The 22,909-nt window shown below is 42.6% G+C and overlaps 1 protein-coding gene and 1 non-coding gene across 2 annotated transcripts in view; both read right to left on the bottom strand.

The window, feature by feature from the left end:
• The window catches only part of LOC121568083 (syntaxin-binding protein 4-like), a 70,653-nt gene extending 48,023 nt beyond the window's left edge, over positions 1 to 22,630 (bottom strand). The window contains exons 1-9 of the mRNA XM_041878699.2: positions 22,558 to 22,630; positions 21,688 to 21,868; positions 20,718 to 20,850; positions 20,354 to 20,460; positions 19,710 to 20,013; positions 19,521 to 19,593; positions 16,689 to 16,789; positions 15,577 to 15,673; positions 6 to 127 (exon numbers count right to left, since the gene is read on the bottom strand). Of these exons, the coding sequence (XP_041734633.2) occupies positions 6 to 127; positions 15,577 to 15,673; positions 16,689 to 16,789; positions 19,521 to 19,593; positions 19,710 to 20,013; positions 20,354 to 20,460; positions 20,718 to 20,850; positions 21,688 to 21,868; positions 22,558 to 22,630 (1,191 nt within the window). The remainder of the gene's footprint in view (positions 1 to 5; positions 128 to 15,576; positions 15,674 to 16,688; positions 16,790 to 19,520; positions 19,594 to 19,709; positions 20,014 to 20,353; positions 20,461 to 20,717; positions 20,851 to 21,687; positions 21,869 to 22,557) is intronic.
• On the bottom strand, positions 680 to 732 carry LOC121585123. The gene has a single exon (XR_006003798.1). It is a non-coding gene; the product is annotated as a U7 small nuclear RNA (small nuclear RNA).
• Positions 22,631 to 22,909: the final 279 nt, after the last annotated feature.

Here is a 22,909-nt window from a genome sequence, read left to right as displayed (position 1 = left end):
CCTACCGTGTTGGTGGGTGACTCTAGGAGACTGGAGAGGTCATCTGACATGAACCTTGAGCCTTGACCTCCGACCCCTGACTCCTCAAACTGCAGCTTGAACAGCTCCCGCGTCAGTGTCTCAAAGTCTGCACACAGAGTAATAACATGTGTTTTATAATCACAATCTATAAATATAGATGCTCATTGCACATTTTGTATGGTTTAAAAAAACATAAGAAAAGACTGTTACCTGTTGTTATGGTTTCAATACAAACATGCTACAATATACATATGTATTGTAGAGGTAGTTCTCTGGATGAAAGAACATTTATTATAATGTCTTCTTTCAATAAAATCAACAGACTTGTTTAGATAAACTTGTGTGGTCAAGATAACCCACATTAAAAAATACTAGAAGTATACTATGGTATAAATACTATAGTATTCACTGTAGTGTTTTTGCATACTTTACTGTAGTATTCACTGCAATGTTTTTGCGGATACTGTAGTATTTACTGTAGTATTTAGTTAACTATTGTATAAATACTGTAGTAAAGAAAACTGTAGTATATAATATAGTAATTCATGTAGTGTTTTTGCAGACTGTACTACACTGTAGTATTTACTGTGGTGTTTTTCCAGGCATTACTGTAGTATTTACTATAGTGTTTGTGTTGTATTATCTTTGACACAGAAGTGGAGGCTTTCTCCTTCAGGAAACCTACTGGAAAAATACTAAAAGAGCACATTTTCCATAACCTGTAAGTAGGACTGGACTCTGAACAGATAATTCAGCGCTTCTGCTATTTTTTATAACCTGTAGGGAATACAATATGGTCTATACTTGCCATGTAGGTTTCTCACTTATGGGTGGCACAAATTGCAATATGGAGGAAGGGAATGGGCAGGGTATATGCAAATTAAATACTGTAGTATTTACTATAATAAAAAAAGTGTAGTGTTTTTGCAGACTGTAGTGTTTTTCCGGACATTATTGTAGTATTTGCTACAGTGTTTTTTTGTGTGGATAATACTATAGTATTTACTGTAGTATTCCACAAAATTCTATAGTAAGTACTACACATGATTGAGAGATACTACAGAGTGTATTATAGTATTCTACAATATACTACAGTTTACTATAGAATTCTATAGTAAGTGCTGTAGTATTCTATAGTAAACTGTAGTATTTTTTCATGTGGTTGCTGACGCATGGCAGATCTTACAATGCCTGGATAGGTATTTTACGTATTAGCTAACCACATCATATGTTATAGCAATCTGGTGCCCGACGGCACAGTCGATGATGTGACATGCAATCATGGATTGATGCATGCAATGTCTGAGTAGGAGAACGTGACCACAGACAGCGAACGGGTTAGCTAAGGAAAAGGAGTAAGGTACAGTAAATGTCAGAGTTAGAAAGCTAAGGTAAAGGTTAAGGAGCTAGTGTAATGTTGGATTTGTTCAGGTTAGTCAGCGTAAAGATCTGGGTTAAAATGAGGGTACACTGTAAAAAAATATTCTGGATCAATCAAAAATAATGTTTGCATCAACTAGTTTTGAGTGAGGTTTTCTCATTTGAAAAAAACTACATTTGTTGAAACCAAATATATATGATTCAATGCCGACTTTTATATTTGATTACTAACAAACCTAGTTGCAACCTATTTATTTCAACACGCAACTTACTTTTCCCCTTTGGTTAAACCTAATAAATAACATAAATACTAACTAATATTATATATATATATATATATATATATATATATATATATATATATATATATATATATATATATATATATATATACACATACATACACATACAACCAATTTTTTTTCTTAAAGTTGTACCAAGTTGATTTTCACTTAGGAATTACCTATCCACATTTCTTCAATTGTGTTACAAGCAATTCAATCTAAAAACCTGTCAATCAAGATATTAAGTTGGTTCCATAACATGAAATAATGACTCCAAACACTTTCTTTACATAAGACTTTCACAGTAAAGGGACATTTCACCGCTGCTCTTTCACTGTATATGTCCATTAATGTGATCGGACCTTGCATCCACGAACGTGCGTGTGCTTGGCCGGTGAGCGCGTTCCTGTAAGACGTTGAGTTGTAGGCTAGCGCGAGGACGCGCACTTTGAAAGGAGGGAGTTATGTAACGACCCTCTGTTTATAAGCGCGGATATCGACTCTGCCACGGGAGCATGCTTTTGGGGCACAGTCGAAGGCGCGCTGGACTTCGGGCTAGAAGGTTGTCAGCAAACCACAATATCCAGAATTTATAGCAATTTCAGGACAGAGTACCGCTCCTGTCGAGGTGGATCCAGCTGAGAATGGGTGTCAACAGGTAGCTAACGTTACTCACTGGACCACCCACTCGTTCATAGTACATCAGCTTGCGAGGCACTATTTATTTTTGTGTCGACAACAACTGTAAAGTTTAGTCATGGATTGGTGCTCAGTACCTGGATGTGCAAACTACAAGCATGAACAGACTGCTGAGGTAACGTTTCATTGATTACCTTACTAAGGTGTCGAGCAGAGGTAATGTAGCTAACTTAGCTAGCGAACTACATTTGTTTATCTAAACCAAAATCTAGCTAGCTAGCTAGCTTTCATAATACTCTGGCTAGACATTCCAAGGCAAATCAATGTAATTAGCCAGCTGCTATCTGACAATGTGATTTGTAACGTTGCAAGATAACGTTAGCTAAAGCCTACCGGACCATATCTAACCATTTGCTAGCTAGCTAACTAACTACCACAGAGGTTAACGTGACTGGCCTATGTGTTCTATTTACGGAGTCCGATCCCATCAAGATCCGCAACGGTATCAGGCTCAGCACCAGGAACTATTGTCACACTCCAGCCATTGGGCTTCCGGCATTGCCATTAGCAATTGAGGGAACGCTTCCTTTGAAATCAATGAAAGCTGCTATATTGCCCACGTTACGTCACGTCCAATAGATAGGTTAACTGACAACGTCACGAAAATGATGCGCTCGCTTAAGTTGGGCAGAAGTCCGTGTTATTGTGATTTTGGATGGCCAGATGATTAGCAACAATGACAATAAGCTGCCATGTGGGGAATCGTAGGTGACTCGTTTCAGCTAGTTTTATCTTGTTCTTGATACCATGTCTTGTTTTGACTGATGTCACATCTATGCTAATATGGCAAACATTTGCTAGCTAGCTAACAACAAATGTAACGATGTATTTGAGAGACAATAAACATTGGAGACGAAATATAGTTTACATGTCAACAATCTAAGACAACCCTGTCTGTTTTGCCCGATAGCGCACGTGTCGGATATGTTGCTAAAAACCAACCTGTCTACAGCAGCCTCCAAGCTCAATAATCGAGGTTCAATTCTCGATGACTGACGCGTGCATTTGGAAAAAAATTTAATAAAGTTGATTTCGGTTGGTTTCTGGTGTAGTAGGTAGAACGTCACATTGACACAATGCTGATGGCAATGTGTGTAGTGTAGCTGACTTGTAAGTCACCTTTGCTAAATCTTTCCATGACTCCATGATGAGCAAATAAATATACTGGAGCTAGGCATAAACATGGTCCGTGTCTTGTTGTCATAGTTGGTGTGTTTATAATTAGGCTACAACTTCTACTGTAGTTTTCTCTGTATGGAGGCTTAGTTTATTGTCTAAATTGGAGAAAAGCAGAGTTATTAGTAAGGATGGGATGGTGTGGGTGACTGACTGGTGTCTGTTGGGGGTGGGTATTGTGTGTGAAGGTTAGTATGCATGATCTATTGACACAGGGGAGATGGGTGGATATAGTACCTTGTTTTAATGTGTATTGATGGGGACAAAGTAGTAAAATGTTGGCTAATCACCTACTACTGCTGCTGATGATGACCTTGACACCAGCTTCAGTAGTAGATTCTTTAGACCCATTGGATGAAACCTTTCCGCAGGGAACAAGTTCAAGCTCAACATCATCTGACTCGGAAGAGCCTGAGTGTCTATGAGTCCAAGGTCATGGAGCTCATGAAGTTCTGCCAGACCAGTTGCCATTGCCCAACACAAGATGAGGTTCACCAGCTGAATAACATTTTGCAAACACCTCATACATATTCAGTTAGACTGATGTTGTAGTACAATACAGAGCACCCCCAACAGTACACACTTGTATTTTAACCCTGGACAACCACACCTGATTCAACTTGTCAACTAATCATGAAGCCCTTAATGAGTTGAATGAGATGTGCAACTCGAACCTTCAGCTCCCTCCACAGATTTTCTATGGGATTAAGGTCTGGAGACTGGCTACGCCACTCCAGGACCTTAATGTGCTTCTTCTTGAGCCACTCCTTTGTTGCCTTGGCCGTGTGTTTTGGGTCATTGTCATGCTGGAATACCCATCCATGACCCATTTTCAATGCCCTGGCTGAGGGAAGGTGGTTCTCACCCAAGATTTGACAGTACATGGGCCCGTCCATCGTCCCTTTGATGCGGTGAAGTTGTCCTGTCTCCTTAGCAGGAAAAACACCCCCAAAGCATAATGTTTCCACCTCCATGTTTGACGGTGGGGATGTTGTTCTTGGGGTCATAGGCAGCATTCCTCCTCCTCCAAACACGGCGAGTTGAGTTGATGCCAAAGAGCTCGATTTTGGTCTCATCTGACCACAACACTTTCACCCAGTTCTCCTCTGAATCATTCAGATGTTCATTGGCAAACTTCAGACTGCCCTGTATATGTGCTTTCTTGAGCAGGGGGACCTTGCGGGCGCTGCAGGATTTCAGTCCTTCACGGCGTAGTGTGTTACCAATAGTTTTTCTTGGTGACTATGGTCCCAGCTGCCTTGAGATCATTGACAAGATCCTCACGTGTAGTTCTGGGCTGATTCCTCACCGTGCTCATGATCATTGCAACTCCAAGAGGTGAGATCTTGCATGGAGCCCCAGGCCGAGGGAGATTGAAAGGTCTTTTGTGTTTCTTCCATTTGCGAATAATCGCACCAACTGTTGTCACCTTCTCACCAAGCTGCTTGGCGATGGTCTTGTAGCCCATTCCAGCCTTGTGTAGGTCTACAATCTTGTCCCTGACATCCTTGGAGAGCTCTTTGGTCTTGGCCATGGTGGAGAGTTTGGAATCTGATTGATTGCTTCTGTGGACAGGTGTCTTTTATACAGGTAACAAGCTGAGATTAGGTGCACTCCCTTTAAGAGTGTGCTCCTAATCTCAGCTCGTTACCTGTATAAAAGACACCTGGGAGCCAGAAATCTTTCTGATTGAGAGGGGATCAAATACTTATTTCCCTCATTAAAATGCAAATCAATTTATAACATTTTTGACATGTGTTTTTAAGGATTTTTTTGTTGTTATTCTGTCTCTCACTGTTCAAATAAACCTACCATTAAAATTATAGACTGATCATTTCTTTGTCAGTGGGTAAACGTACAAAATCAGCAGGGGATCAAATACTTTTTTCCCCTCACTGTATATATATATTTTTTACAAGTGTACTAAATGATTCCAGCTGCATTAGAAACCAATAAAGTGTTGACTTCAACTTCTGGATCAATTTATGTGATATTCATTCAATGTATTTGGAAGTAACTAGCTACAATCTTACTGCTAAAACAAATGATGCAGGGAGTTGGTGTAACATCTCAAATTTCATTTGTTGGCAAGTAAATGTTTCAATAAAACAGCACATTACTCTGTCAATGTAGCAAATAAGTAGACAAATCAAATCCAATTTTATTGGTCACACATATTTTAGCAGATGTTATTGCGGGTGTAGCGAAATGCTTGTGTTTCTAGCTCCAAAAGTGCAGTAGTATCTAACAATCACAACACACAAATCTAAAAGTAAAAGAATGGAATTAAGAAATACAGTGCATTCGGAACGTATTCAGACCCCTTAACTTTTTCCACATTTTGTTACGTTACAACCTTATTCTAAAATTGATTAAATCGCTTTTTCCCCCTCATCAATCTACACACAATACCCCATAATGACAAAGCAAACACAGATGTCGATTTTCTTTGCACATTTATAAAAAAATTAAAAACAGAAATATGACAAATATGACAAGTATTCAGACCCTTTACTCAGTACTTTTTTGAAGCACCTTTGGCAGCGATTACAGCCTCAAGTCTTCTTGGGTATGATGCTACAAGCTTGGCACACCTGTATTTGGGGAGTTTCTCCCATTCTTCTCTGCAGATCCTCTCAAGCTCTGTCAGGTTGGATGGGGAGCGTCGCTGCACAACTATTTTCAGGTCTCTCCAGAGATGTTCGATCAGGTTCAAGTCCGGGCTCTGGCTGGGCCACTCAGACTAGGGTCGTTGTCCTGTTGGAAGGTGAACCTTTGCCCCAGTCTGAGGTCCTCAGTGCTCTGGAGCAGATTTTCATCAAGGATCTCTCTGTACTTTGCTCCGTTCATCTTTCCCTCGATCCTGACTAGTCTCCCAGTCCCTGCCGCTGAAAAACATCCCCACAGCATGATCCTGCCACCACCATGCTTCACCGTAGGGATGGTGCCAGGTTTCCTCCAGACGTGACGCTTGGCATTCAGGCCAAATAGTTCAATCTTGGTTTCATCAGACCAGAGAGTCTTGTTTCTTATGGTCTGAGTCCTTTAGGTGCCTTTTGGCAAACTCCAAGCGGGCTGTTATGTGCCTTTTCTGAGGAGTGGCTTCCGTCTGGCCACTGGTGGAGTGCTGCAGAGATGGTTGTCCTTCTGGAAGGTTCTCCCATCTCCACAGAGGAACTCTGGAGCTCTATCAGAGAGACCATTGGGTTCTTGGTCACCTCCCTGACCAAGGCCCTTCTTCCCCGATTGCTCAGTTTGGCAGAGTCTTGGTGGTTCCAAACTTCTTCCATATAAGAATGATGGAGGCCACTGTGTTCTCGGGGACCTTCAATACTGAAGACATGTTTTGGTACCCTTCCCCAGATCTGGGCCTCGACACAATCCTGTCTCGGTGCTCTACGGACAATTCCTTCAACCTCATGGCTTGGTTTTTGCTGTGACATGCACTGTCAACTGTGGGACCTTATATAGACAGGTGTGTTCCTTTCCAAATCATGTCCAATCAATTTAATTTACCACAGGTGGACTCCAATCAAGTTGTAGAAACAGCTCAAGGATGATCAATGGAAACAGGATGCACCTGAGCTCAAAATCAAGTCTCATTGCAAAGGGTCTGAATACTTATGTAAATAAGGTATTTCTGTTAAAAATAATAATAATCTAAAAACCTGTTTTCGCTTTGTTATTTTGGGGTAGTGTGTAGATTGATGAGGAAAAAAATATTTAATCAATTTTAAAATAAGGCTGTAAAGTAACAAAATGTGGAAAAAGTAAAGGGGTCTGAATCCTTTCCGAATGCACTGTATATAAATATTAGGACAAGCAATGTCAGAGTGGCATTGACTAAAATACAGTAGAATACAGTATATACATATGAAATGGGTAAAGCAGTATGTAAACATTTTTAAAGTGACTACTGTTCCATTATTCAAGTGACCAGTGATTCCATGTCTATGTACATAGGGTAACAGCCTCTAAGGTGCAGGGTTGAGTAACCGGGTGGTAGAAGCAGAGCTGCCATGTCTGTCGGCTCCATCTTGCTATATCATGGCTTGTATTCAAGACAAAGTGAATTTGCTCTGGTGACCGAAATGAGTTCACACAGCAGTATGCTGGAACAGTTACGGCAATGTATGACATATATACAGTAGAAGAAAAATATACTACTATCGCCTATATTAAACACTACAGTTCTACTAAGTGAGAACTTGCATATGGTGTGTTTGGGTGGTGCAGTGAGGTGTTCGGAATCACTTTCATACAAAGGGCAGATTGTTGTTATGGGAACTTTCACATCTTCCCTTGTGTCATCAACTTCTTTGTATCCAACAGACTGTCCATCATGTGAGGGATAAATTGTTTGAATGGCCCCAACAACACAAGCAGGCAAGGGGATTCGATGCCCTCTGCCTAGCTTCCCCCACGTAGAACTCCAAAAATAACCTGTAAGCCAGCAAGCTGTATTGTCTGTAAGAGAATGACTAAAACGCTATTAGACTTTTATGGGCAATAGTTGTGTACTGTCTGTATTCCTACTGTGCTGCTGAACACCGTATGCTGGAAACGCTTGGTTTGTTATTTTACCTAAAACATAACCAATCTTTGTTAAACATAAATAGCGAACGTGTTTTTGCATGGATTCCGCATCACGGTTAGCTTTTACCAGCTAGGACCACTATCTCTTGTCCCGAAATCTCGCTTAACTAACAGGTTTAAGTCTGCTTGAAAGAGCCGCTAACCTAGCTAAGCTGCTAGCCATCAAGAGACAGGTTGAAGCCTGCTTAACAGAGATGCTAAGCTTCTAGCCATCAAGCTAACGAAGTTGGTACCTGATGAGTTTTGCAATGGAGCCCTCTTTGTCTGGAGAACTAAATGAACGGTTCCAGTGCTGTAGGAGCTGTATCTATTACGCTTTGTTTCGGGACAAATCGAATCACTCAGAGTTCCAATGCGGCAATTGTTTACTTGCCAAGGATTATAGGCTTGAGGTGGCTTCCTTGAGCACGCAAGTAGCCAGCCTACGTAAGAAACTGTGGAAAACGCAGAGTGGAATGTTTACATTTTCTACGCTGGTGGCTGGACGGCATTTGCGCTTGTTGGATACATCTCCGCCTTGTCATTTGTCGTTATCCGACTGGCCGGTGTTGCCCGGAGCTCCACCATCTGATAGCGCCATCGAAGGAGCACAGCATGAGCAGAAAGGCAATCAACGATGGTCGCATGTCACGAGCCGTGGAAGCCGAAGACAGCGACCTCCCGCAAAGCAGTCTACACTCCCAACGAGAGGCCTGGAGCGGATACAAATAACGAATAGTTTCGCCGTTCTGGAGCCTGATCTTCCTGCACCTTCGTAGCTGGGGGTGCCTGTGTCTGCGGCCGAAGTGCCTACTACTACGATTTCGAAGTCGACGTCGGCAACCTTCCAGTCCCTGCTCTGGATCGAACGGGGCTTCTCCATCTGTCAGAGGCCTGCATCCTGCGAAGCGTGGGAGTGGGCGAATTTCCTCGTCCTTCTCGCCAGCTGTGATTTTGGGCAGCTCCATGGTAAGAAATGTGACCGTTCCTGGTGCTCGAGTAAATGACATTACTAAGCTGCTCCCGAATGTACTATGTAAGGACATGGAAATCGATTCTATCGTGGTCCATGTGGGTTTTAATGACATTATGAAGGGCAGCTCTGAACAGTTGAAACTGGATTTTAAAGAGCTGATTGACTCTCTGCTAAACACTAACAAAAAACCCATAATATCTGGCCCTGTGCCCTCTCTGAATCGTGGCATTGAACGCTTTAGTAGGATTCTTGCTCTTCACAACTGGCTACGTGATTATTGCAGCTCAATGGGTGTAACTTTTGTTAACAATTTCGATACCTTTTGGAAACAAAACACGTTTTATAAGGAGGATGGGATCTACCCAAATCATTTGGGTTCCTGGATCCTTTCACAGCATTATAAGGCTGCGTTGAGACAATGACTTAGCAATGACCCAAGCCTAGCTCAGCTAATCCCTACCATTGTGACGCAGAGTTGTCAAAATGCTTCAGCAAATGTACATTACATCAGGGGCGTCGGTAGTCACAATATAAGTAACCTAATTTATGTCCCTCTAACTGCCCTGAATGCCACCGCTGATCCTACAGCTATTGTGTGCAGAACCAGATTTATACTGTTGGCACTGAGCCGATGTACCCGAGGAGGCAGTCCACTGTGTGCAGCTCACTGTGCACTAACATAAAGAACATGAGCACATCTACTGCTGCTAAGCTTCCCAGTAAAGCAATAAAAACAAGTAAGCCCACATTAACATATGTAGCTTAAGAAACAAGGTTCATTAAATCAATAATTTGCTAGTAACAGATGACATTCATATTCTGACTATCTCTAAAACTCACTTAGATAATACCTTTGATGATACAGTGGTAGCAATACAAGGTTATAACATTTACAGAAAATATAAAAATGCCAATGGTGGAGGTGTTGCTGTGCATATACAGAACCACATTCCTGTGAAGATTAGAGAGGATTTCATGTTAAATACTGTTGAAGTAATATGGCTACAGGTTCATCTGCCTCACCTAAAGCCAATTCTGGTGGGAAGCTGCTATAGACCACCAAGTGCTAACAGTCAGTATCTGGATAATGTGTGTGAAATGCTTGATAATGTATGTGATATCAATAGAGAGGTATACTTTCTGGGTGATTTTAATATTGACTGGCTGTCATCAGGCTGCCCACTGAAGAGAAAGCTTCAAACTGTAACCAGTGCCTGCAACCTGGTTCAGGTAATCCGTCAACCTACCAGGGTGGTTACAAACAGTACAGGAATTAAATCATCAACATGTATTGCTCATATCTTTACTAATGCTGCAGAGATTTGTTTGAAAGCAGTATCCAAATCCATTGGATGTAGTGATCACAATATAGTAGCCATATCTAGGAAAACCAAAGTTCCAAAGGCTGGGCCTAATATTGTGTATAAGAGGTCATACAATACGTTTTGTAGTGATTCCTATGTTGTTGATGTAAAGAATATATGTTGGTCCGTGGTGTGTAATGAGGAGCAAACAGACACTTGACACATTTATGAAATTGCTTATTCCAGTTACTAATAAGCATGCACCCATTAAGTAAAGGACTAAAAACTGTTAAATCCCAGTGGATTGATGAGGAATTGAAAATGTGTATGGTTGAGAGGGATGAGGCAAAAGGAATGGCAAAAAAGTCTGGCTGCACAACCGATTGGCAAACGTATTGCAAATTGAGAAATCATGTGACTAAACTGAATAAAAATAAGAAGAAACTACACTATGAAACAAGGATAAATGACAAAGAATGATAGTAAAAAGCCTTGGAGCACCTTAAATGAAATGTTGGGTAAAAAGGCAAACTCAGCTCCATCATTCATGGAATCAGATGGCTCATTCATCACGAAACCAACTGATATTGCCAACTACTTTTAATAATTTTTTCATTGGCAAGATTAGCAAACTTAGGCATGACATGCCAGCAACAATTGCTGACACTACACATCCAAGTATATCTGACCAAATTATGAAAGACAAGCATTGTAATTTTTGAATTCCGTAAAGTGAGTGTGGAAGAGGTGAACAAATTATTGTTGTCTATTAACAATGACAAGCCACCGGGGTCTGACAACTTGGATGGAAAATTGCTGAGGATAATAGCGGACGATATTGCCACTCCTATTTGCCATATTTTCAATTTAAGCCTACTATAATGTGTGTGCCCCTAGGCTTGGAGGGAAGCAAAAGTCATTCCGCTACCTAAGAATAGTAAAGCCCCCTTTACTGGCTCAAACAGCCGACCAATTAGCCTGTTACCAACCCTTAGTAAACTATTGGAAAAAATTGTGTTGGACCAGATACAATGCTATTTTACTGTAAACAAATTGACAACAAACTTTCAGCATGCTTATAGAAAATGACATTCAACAAGCACAGCACTTACACAAATGACTGATGATTGGCTGAGAGAAATTGATGATAAAAATATTGTGGGGGCTGTTTTGTTAGACTTCAGTGCGGCTTTTGACATTATCGATAATAGTCTGCTGTTGGAAAAACATATGTGTTATGGCTATACACCCCCTGCTATAATGTGGATAAAGAGTTACTTGTCTAACAGAACACAGAGGGTTTTCTTTAATGGAAGCCTCTCAAACATAATCCAGGTAGAATCATGAATTCCCCAGGGCAGCTGTCTCGGCCCCTTGCTTTTTTCCATCTTTAATAACGACATGCCACTGGCTTTGAGTAAAGCCAGTGTGTCTATGTATGCGGATGACTCAACACTACACACGTCAGCTACTACAGCAACTGAAATAACTGCAACACTTAACAAAGAGTTGCAGTTAGTTTCGGAATGGGTGGCAAGGAATAAGTTAGTCCTGAATATTTCCAAAACTAAAAGCATTGTATTTTGGTCAAATCATTCACTAAACCCTAAACCTCAACTACATTCGTAATGAATAATGTGGAAATTGAGCAAGTTGAGGTGACTAAACTGCTTGGAGTAACCCTGGATTGTAGACTGTCATGGTCAAAGCTGGGGAGAAGTATGTCCATAATTAAGCACTGCTCTGCCTTCTTAACAACACTATCAACAAGGCAGGTCCTACAGGCCCTAGTTTTGTTGCACCTAGACTACTGTTCAGTAGTGTGGTCAGGTGCCACAAAGAGGGACTTGGGAAAATTGCAGTTGGCTCAGAACAGGGCAGCACGGCTGGCCCTTAAAAGTACAGAGAGAGCTAACATTGATGACATGCATGTCAGTCTCTCCTGGCTCAGAGTGGAAGAGAGATTGACTTCATCACTGCTTGTTTTTGTGAGAGGTGTCGACGAACTGACTGTACCGAGCTGTCTGTTTGGAATACTGGCACACAGCTCAGACACCCATGCATACCCCACAAGACATGCCACCAGAGGTCTCTTCACAGTCCCCAAGTCCAGAATGGACAATGGGAGGTGCACAGTACTACATAGAGCCATGACTACATGGAACTCTATTCCACATCAGGTAACTGATGCAAACAGTAGAATCAGATTTTTTTTAAACAGTTAAAAATACACCTTGTGGAACAGCGGGGACTGTGAAGAGACGCACACACAGGTACATACATATAGACACTCACTCTACACACACGTACACATGGATGTTATATTGTAAATATGTGATAGTGGAGTAGTGGCCTGAGGGAACACACTAAATGTATTGGGTAAAGTGTTATGAAATATAATTTCATGTAATATTTTAAATTGTATATAACTGCCTTAATGTTGGAGGACCCCAGGAAGAGTAGGGCAGCAGCTAATCGGGATCCTTAATAAATACAAAAAATAGAAATACAAATGGTGTAGAATACGAGACATCTCACAGACACGTGAGCTAGCTAGTTAGCTACAACACACAGGTATAGTTACTCCCCAAAAAAAGCCAAAGTCATTCCTTTACTCTTCGTCATCATCATCAAAACATTTATCCAGTTTTGCTCCTAATGAGATGCACTGAGGCTAGCTAAGCTAGCTAGCTATAACGTTAGGCTAAAGTACATTTTGTGTATAGCAATCAAAGCTAGCTAGCTCAACTTGGCTAGCTTGGCTTGTAGTGATACTAGCAAGCCCGGTTATGGCCGAATCGATCACAAAATGATACTGTACTGAACAACACTGCCTCGTGTAAAAAGAGAGATTATATTGCCATCTAGCTACCGACTACAAAACAACTTACTCGTTTGTCATTTGCCCTCCTGGTCCAGCTGGTCTATGCTGCCGTCACCAGTTGATATTGGAGGTTCTGAAGGACATCTCCAGCACCCCTCTATCCATATGTGCATAGAAACTTTGATGGTCTGTCACACACACACACACATGATTCATGGGGTTTGCAGTGACCCTCTCCAGTAAGAACTGTCCGCGATCTAATTTGTTGCAGCACAGACTTATTTTTCTGTCAGCATGGCTGGACAGCACTCGCAATTCTTGCTCTCTCTCTCTCTCTCTCAACTCCTCTTCAGCATATTCCAGCTCAAATTAATAGCCCTGTATGTCCCTATGTAAAAGAAATCAAAGACTGTTTTGTAGTCCAGCTCTTGTTGTAAAAATAATCATCTGAAGCAGCCATTGTAATTATTTAGCAATCTCGGATATACAGTGCACGTGAACATAGCTCCTTTGAACCCCTAGAAACTAGTACTGCCCCCGTTTTGAAAAGCCTGCCTTCGAGAGTGGGAACACAATTGGACAAGCAACTAGGGCTACCGTCAGGCTGCAGTCTTTACAAAGCCAGGTAAAATGAGTCAACCTAGACATCCTGCAATGTCGTGGCATATAGGAACATCATTGAGACAAGTCCAATGGCTCTATTGAACAAGGCCAACCATATCTACTCACTGCAAGCATTTTCGTCCAATCGGCGAACACAAAGGCCACAATAATTGTTACAAAACACGTTGTCATTCACTTTTAGATCAGACAGCAGGCTCAATCAAACAATGTAATTGGTTGAACTCTCCGAGCGCGAAAATATACAAATACCACTATGGTGCATAATTATGTCTGAAACGCCTCTCATCAATTATAATTATGTAGGGAGACTGGAAGAACACCCCAAATAGTGTCTAGCAGTGAAGTTTCACTTCATCTGGTTACAAGATTGTAACCAAATGGTGACCATCTCATCAATGGAAACCTTTCCAGGCTCTTTAGGATCACAATACTTACACAGATATACTGTAATTTAAGATTCAGTGCAGGCAGTGAACATACAATTTTTTTTTTTTTTTTTATCTAAACAGAACACATTCACTCCCACCGGTGGCCAAAAAATAAAGTGAAAGCCACCCCCCCCCCAATAGGCCACGCCGCCAACTCTTCTGGTAGGCTGCCGCCACTACATTGCACCCACCACTATTCAATGTGAATGCGCATGAGGTGTTGAAAGTGTTATAGGCTTTGAGGTTTTGATTGATTTGGTTTTCGACTTCAATGTTGGTTCTGTTTGGGTGTGGTTTGCCCTGATTTGGAATCATCTTCATTGGTCAGGATGTGTTGCACCTGTCGCCTGGTTAGTCAGTTGTTAGTTTCCCCTGTGCTGGCACAGGTGATATTTAAGAGTGGCTGGCCCAGTGCACCAGTTAGCAGGAGAGATGTTGGAAGAGCGACACCGCTGTTTAGCGCTTTCTCTTTAAGTTGTGAAACAAACCCTTTTATCTTGTCTCACCTGCTTGGTTTGTTCCACGGTTATTTGCACTCCCCTACCTAAGTTGGTGTGGGTTTTCTTTTCCTTTAGTTTCTGATATCAGGCTAATCTAGTGGGCATCCATTGTGGGTGTGTGTTAAGACCCTACTTGAGTTTGCTTGGTCAGAACCCAGTCAGTAGGCACCCCCATGGATGCCTTTCAGAACCAATTTTAAACCCCTGCGTGTTTCGTTCTGGTTTTCAACGTCATTTGGTAGTTCCCTATTTCTGTTGAGCCACGATTTTTGGCTTCTTATTGGGGAACGTAACAAAAGCAATTTAGAAGCTTTCATTCAATAAAAAAAAAAATCACATTGATCTGTCAAATTCGTTATTTGATTTCAGACAAATTGAATAGAATAAGGTGAACGAACCAAAGTGTAATTTTGGATCATACCAATCAGAAAAAGCACTTCAGATGAACAACAGTGCCGTCCCACTTTTACAGTGCAGCTTAGGATCAGGATTTGTTGGTCTAAGCATCAGAAATAGCTGGAGATTATCTGTGTTACCTGTGTATGGTTAGAGTTAAGGGTCAGGTAAGGTAAGGGGTTATCTTGCCTGTGTAGAATAATAGTTAGGGTGAGGTAAGGTTATGGTGAAGTGTAGTCTTACCTGCATAGGCCACTGTCAGAGCAGAGTTAGGGTTAGAGCTAGGGTCAGGTAAGGTTTTGGTGAAGTGTAGTCTTACCTGCATAGGCCACTGTCAGAGCAGGGTTAGAGCTATGGTCAGGTAAGGTTATGGTGAAGTGTAGTCTTACCTGCATAGGCCACTGTCCCAGCAGGGTCTGTTCGTAGTCTGGCCCTCAACGTCTGTCTCTGTGCCTCTGTAGGATTCAGTCCCAATGCATCCAGAGCCTGCCAACACACACACAGAGCTTGCACACACCGTATCAAAGACACACACCCTACCCTCACACATTTATACACACACAGAGTAGTAAACACACACACACCTAGCGTGACTGAGCATGCTGGATGCGAATACTGCCTATCGATTTTGCCATGATGTTGTGGGAGAGGGATTGGAGCAGCTTGGACAACATGCGCACGCACACACACACGCACACTGGCTTGACTGTACACTCTTAGAAAAAAGGGTTCCAAGTAAAACCCTTTTGGGTTCCATGTAGAACCCTCTGTGGAAAGGGTTTTACATGGAAGCCAAAAGGGTTTTACCTGGAACCAAAAAGGGTTCTTCAAAGTGGTCTTCTATGGGCACAGCCAAAGAATCCTTTGAGGTTCTAGATAGCACCTTTTTTAATAAGAGTGTAGGCATCAGTGTGATTAGGCCAGAGCAAATGACATCCCAGCAGCAGTAAAAGCTTATTGAGCAGTGTCTCTGCAGGGAGGGGTCAAAGTCAACACAATCATTACACTGCAATGACCCTAGTGTCAACCATACTGTACACACACATCTACAGACACACCAAGACAATTCCAAACATTCCAACGCACACTCACAAATCCTCAGGTACAGGCACATACAGTCATACCAGTGGAGGCTGCTGAGGGGAGGACGGCTCATAATAATGGATGGAACGGAGCAAATGGAATGGCATCAAACACATAGAAACCATGTGTTTGATACCATTACACTTATTCCACTCCAGCCATTACCACAAGCCCGTCCTCCCCAATTAAGGTGCCACCAGCCTCCTGTGAGTCATACAGTTATTACTTGTTAAACAAAAGCTCTTTCTCTGAGCAATTGTATTAGTATAAAATCATTATTTATTTTCTGCATACATTATAGCTCAGTATTTGTGTTATTTATTTTATACAGTATATTTTGCTTTTTATCAAGGGTGCCAATCATTATGGACCTGACTGTACAGTACACCAATACACGCTAATAAATACACACACTGACCTGCTCCAGCCTCTCCAGTTTGAGGCGACAGATGGAGCTGAGGGAGCACTTCCTGTGTGGTGTGTGCTGGCTGCTGATTGGCTGACAGGTAGGGTAGGATTCTGAGTAGCGGGACACAGGTAAGCAGGTGGATCAGTGACTGGCTATGTTAATGTTTATCTTCTTTGATGTTTACGACAAGTGACTTATGTTTATTGCATTTACATGTGGAAATAGAAAAGCTTATAAAATGGAGAGAGAAAGAAAGAAAGAAACAGGTCTGCGTTCAGTACATAAAAGCATAATAGAACGCTCAACTGAACGGAAATGCTGTACTGAATGACCAGTTGAAAAACAGGGAGGGGTTAGGTTGTGGGTTCAAAATGCACAGCTGCCCTTTAAATGCGTCACTCATTCCTTCAAGCAACACCCCGGCACACCCACCAAAAGGAGCAAATGTATCTCAAAGTCTGTTCAAGAAAGTTTTGGGAAAATACGTAGTTCAGTAAAAACCGCTCAGCAATGTAGCAAACATTTAAGCAAACTGAACGCACCCCAGGTGAGCTACAGGGGTAAACAGACAGCTTCACAGAGTCTGGAGCGAGGCATAATTAGAGAGGAAGGCACAGAGAAAAGACAGAAAGAACGAGGGAGGAAATTACTGTTGTGATGGACGGCTCTGCTTCACAGCTTTTCAACCCCCAAAATTGTATTTGTTAAAAAATCTACCAAGTTCACGACATAGCAAGATGATAGACAGATGCAGTCCTCTGTACAGTCCTCTGACAGACAGATATAGTCCTCTTTAGCTCTGTTGGTATAGCATGGTGTTTGCAACGCCAGGATAATGGGTTTGATTCCCGGGACCACCTGAAAGTAAAATGTATGCAAGCATGAATGTAAGTCACTTTGGATAAAAGCATCTGCTAAATGGCATATGTTGTTATTATTATAACAAATTGAAAGTTTGGAAGTGGTGAATCGAGGTAGTTCAGGTAGTTAGTGTAGGTAAAGCAGGTAGTTAATTTAGGTAAAACAGTTTTAGGTTACGTTGACAAATGCAGTAAACGTGTCGAGGTAAAATGTAAAGGAGTCATATCTGATTATACTGCTGCACCAACTGAACATTAACATGCTGGGCAACACTTGAAGGAAGCCTATGTGCCAATCATTCACATCTCTGTGTCAACTGATCATTAACATGTTGAGCAACACAAAACATCCAGACAACACCACTCATCATCATCCCAAAGTCGCTCGAATAACATTATTCTGAGAAGGGATTCCATCTGGAAGAAGACAGCGTGTTGTTGAGACGGAGGCAGACAGGATGTCTTGTTTTTGACACCTTCAGATACAAGCGTGGGATGAAATGTCCCCTAGACATCCAAGGCCAGATTAGCATTTTTCCACCTACTAGACAGGTCTTGTTTTGACACCTTCAGATTAAGCGTCTCCTGCCTACCTATATCTCCTCCTTCCCGGCTGCACGCCACACCACGCTACATCTGTCCCTCTCTACCAGTCTACACGGCAAAATCTCCAAAGTGTTAAAAAACAAACACATTTTATTCAGAGTTCAATCAACACTGAATGTGTTGAGTCTTTGGACCCATTTAGGCATCGGAACAGTGTTAAATTAACACACTGCTAAGTGTAAAGCCTTATTCAAATATTAACACTCAGTGTAAAATTGAATATTTTTTACACTGGAGAATTTGCTGTGTATCTTTTCTTCGTACCAACGCAACAGTCTCCGATATATTCATCTGAGCTCAGGTTCCCAAATGTTTCCCTATTCCCTATATAGTTGATTACTTTTGACCAGGGCTCATATGGCCTACTATAGAGAACAACATAGGGCGGTATAGAGCAGAGTAGAATATACTTAATTTTCTCACCAGAGGGAACTTTGGTACCCCACATAACCTTACAGAATTGCTTTGAACTGCTTAGAGTGGTATAGAACAGAGTAGAGAGTAAATGTAGAGTAAAGTAAATTTCTTTAGAACTGTACAACCCAGCTCAGAGCAGCTTAAAACTGCCTAGAACAATAACACAGAACAGATACACACCAAAGCACAGAACAGTTGAGAACCCTTGAAATTACACAGAGACACACGTGGAGCGAGGTGCGCGTGTGTGCTTGACAAGATATCATGTTAGAACTGGTTTCAAATGTAGGTTTCAAGTATAGGTCACATCATTACTTGGGCTGGTTGTTTGCCTGACTCACTGACTGAGTTTATGACATGGCTCTGTCCTCTGGAGAGAGATAAGGGCTAAGGCACACCCTCATTTGACTATTATCTCTTCTTTACCACCTGCTGTCACCTGTTTCCAAGTATAGTTCCTACCTAGAGGTGTGGTCCCAAAGGGCACCCTATATAGTAAAGTACTTTTAACCAGATCCCTATGGGCCCTGGTCAAAAGTAGTGCACTACATAGGGAATAGAGTGCCATTTGGGATGAATTCAAAGTGAAGGTGTACTGTATGTGAGGGCGGGACTGGGACATGTCCTAAAGCCATGGGACACCATGTTCCCAAATGTACATCAACAACAACTCACTACACCACTTTCTGGTCTGGCTGCTTTAAGAAATGTCCGAATAGTTATATTAGCCCAGAGGCAACTGTGAAGGTGAGAGAGAGAGAGAGAGAGAGAAGGAAGGATAGAGAGAGAGAGAGAGAGAGAGAGAGAGAGAGAGAGAGAGAGAGAGAGAGAGAGAGAGAGGGATAAAGAGGAGAGAGAGAGAGAGAGAGAGAGAGGGAAGGATAAAGAGGAGAGAGAGAGAGAGAGAGAGAGAGAGACCTTAAATTGAAATTGATAGAGAAGTAGACAGGTTTCTCACCAGGCTTGGCATCTGTGGTGCTGGGACTCTGAGCGGGGGAGGAGACACACGTCTGTTCTGTCCTCATTCGAACCTGCAGGACACAACCACACCAACCATTAATACCATATAGGAGGAATAACCATATTCACAGAAGACTTGAGTGGTGTGTGTGTGAGTTGAACGTGTGTTTGAGCCTCAGCCTCTAACCTGGCTAAGGTTGACAGAAGGCAGGGTCTCGCTGGCGGGGTTGGGGGTGGAGGTGATCTTGGGCACCACCAGGAGAGCCCCAGGGAGGGCTGCAGGGAGTGTGGTTCTCCTGTGCTGGAGCAGTGATGCAGGGGGAGGCAGGGCCCCCAACACGGCCAGGGTCTCTCTCCTGGTGGAGGGCACTGCGGGGGCTCCGCTGGCTGGGCCCTGGGGGGTGATAGGGCTCTGGGGGCCACTGCTGGAGGAAGCAGAGCTGGAGGAAGACCTGTGTCTCATAAATGCTATCTCCACCGTAGGGTCTGGTCTGGAGAAGGACAGACAGAGAAGGGAGAATGGATTGGATTACTTTTAATGTAGTTAATAGGGATACATCCCAAACGGCACCCTGTTCCCTATAGAGTGCACTATTTTTTACCAGGGCCCATAGGGATCAAGTCAAAAGTAGTGCACTATTTTAAAAAATATGGTGCCATGAACGCATCCTAGGTTACAGTTCACACAATTACTACAGTAGAGATGGATGTGTTTACTCTCCTTCTACTCTATCTTTATACAGGAACCCCCTTGAAAACAAGATGATGTGGACCTCAGGAGGTTTATCCTGTCAATACATATTCAGGTAAAGTCATACAGGTGCGCCCCACCTGAGTTTGGTGCGTGTCAGGATACTTCTAGCCTCCTCATAGGTCACTCCGATTAACGACTCCTTATTAATCGACACCAGCTGGTCTCCTGGCTGTAGTCTACCGTCCTGGAATGCAGATAGATAATATTGTTAGGTCATTAGCCTATAGTTTGACTATAAAAAACATGGTTATTGTCAGTTGAACACTTTCCTATTTAAAATATGTCTATTTGAACACCTCTTTTGCGCTTATTAACTAACAAATGTTTCCTGTCTCACATTGTCTCGCACTTTATTATGTCTTCCCACAAAACACTCTGTAAAAACCCATGTATAACACCTGATTCCCCCTATATCAGAAGGTAAACATAGTGACAAGTCACCCTCTGGCAGTCTCCTCCAGGTACTATTTCCTGAATCAACACCATTGGTCCCTCGGCTCGGTTAGCTCCGCCTTTGATGATGAGGCCCAGGCCTGTTCCCTTTGAGACGCATATCAACTGAATGACGCTGTCGCTAAGGAGAGAAGAGGAGAGAGGGAGACAGAGGGAAAGAGAGAGATGTATAAAAATAGGGCAGGGAAAGAGAGAAAGAAAGGGACAGTCACAGAGAGAGGAAGAAGAAGCGAGAGAGGGCAGTGATGAGGGACACTATCTCAGACTAGCACACCGACTGTGAGCATGATTCAATAAATACACAAAGACACACAGGCTTCATTCAGACTGTCCCTGAACGAACCTCTCTTCCTTTGTATTTGTCTCTGTCTATCTCTCTCGCTATAAATGTGGGGGTTTCTCTTCTGTCAGAGAGCAACGGGACTGTTCAGCATCATACACACATTCAATATATTTTTTTGTGTTACACAACTAGATCTTATACAAAAGGATATCAAGGATAAACTGTTACAATCTTTCGATCTATCCGTCTACCAGTTATTTTTCTGACTGTTTTCCACAAAGTGGTCTTGGTGACACAAGGACATCAGGGATATAGAACCTGGCCATATATCCATCTGGTTCTTTGGGAAAAACATTATGTGTGGATTTTAAATTATGAGGACAAACAGACATTTACATTTTTGTCATTTAGCAGACGCTCTTATCCAGAGTGACTTACAGTTAGTGAGTGCATACATTATTTTATATTTTTCATACTGGCCCCCCGTGGGAATCGAACCCACAACCCTGGCGTTTTCAAACGCCATGCTCTACCAACTGAGCTACATCCCTGCCGGCCATTCCCTCCCCTACCCTGGACGACGCTGGGCCGATTGTGCGCCGCCCGAGACAGTGACAACAAGTGCAATATCCCCGGTCCTTCAACTGTCTGGTTCTATTTCTGACTGACACTTACTTGTTGAAGACATGCTGTGTAGGGGTTGTGTTAGGGTTCGACGTATAGGGGGGCCCAGTGGTATAGAGGGGTCCAGGGGTGTAAGGGGGTCCTGTGACCCCCTCTTTAGGGCTGAGGAGCTGGGTGGTGGGACTGGTAGATCTGGAGGAGGAAGAGGAGGAGGCCGTGTCTGTCTTGCCTCCTGAAGAGAGAGAGAAAGGGCAAAGAATGAGAGAGGGGGGGGGGGGCAGAGCATGAGAGAGAGGGGGAGAGAGAGGGAGAGAGAGAGAGGGAGGGCAAATAAAGCGATAGAGAGAGAGAGAGGGCAGGGACAGAAAGAGAAGAGAGCCGAGAGAAAAGGGGTTAGGTGTGAATCACACATTGTGAGGTGTAAAAACAGCTCTTTCTATTAGCATAGAGAAACACCAACACACACGTTAGCCACATTGTTGCCCAAAGTTCTCATTGATGTCAAGTCTATTACACATGCATCTCTCAAGGTAGGATTCAGCGCTCTATTATTTTAAATAATAGCGTGTTGGATTTGAGTGTCGGTGAAAGGATATTTGGAGAGGGAGGCGGATTGTGAGAGGAGCTGGGCTAGCACTCAGCTGGAGAAGGTGAAAACAATTGTGAATATGGATGAGAGTAAGGATTGTGAAAGGGAAAATGGATGAGAATTAGAAGGAGTGCGAAAGTAGGAAGATGATGGTTAATAGACTATAGTGTTACGTGGAGATGAGGAGGGGAAGGGGGGATAACCCGGTCCTAGGTACAGTGGGTGAGTCCCAAATGGCACCTATTCCCTATATAGTCCACTACCTTTAACCAGGGCCCTTTTCCCAAATGGGTGCCATTTGGGACACAAAGGTCCTAGGTAAAGAAACTCACCTGTAGAAAGCTGTGTAGGGGAGACTCTCCCTGAGCTTCCTTTAAAACTGCTGTGGGAGCCATACTTATTCATCAACTCTATGAACTCCCGCCTGGAAGACACACACAAACTGTCAATTTACCCATAGTGCAGTAGATCTCTGTCTCCCTCCCATGGTCACAGAGATACATTGATTTCCAGTGACATCTGACAGGTGTAGACTCATTAAAAGTGGCTTCTTTGTTAGTGGTTTAGATTAGGATTATTTGAGCTACATCAAATCAGGCTGCTAATCCAGTTTAATCTTGCGGTAAAGAGTCTACTGTCTTATGTGTTCAGGTAAAAAGTCTAGGTGCTTGGAGCCCTTGTTGG

The sequence above is a fragment of the Coregonus clupeaformis genome, chromosome 1 (assembly GCF_020615455.1).
Source record: "Coregonus clupeaformis isolate EN_2021a chromosome 1, ASM2061545v1, whole genome shotgun sequence".
NCBI lineage: Eukaryota > Metazoa > Chordata > Actinopteri > Salmoniformes > Salmonidae > Coregonus > Coregonus clupeaformis.
This window is presented reverse-complemented; position numbering and strand designations above follow the sequence as displayed.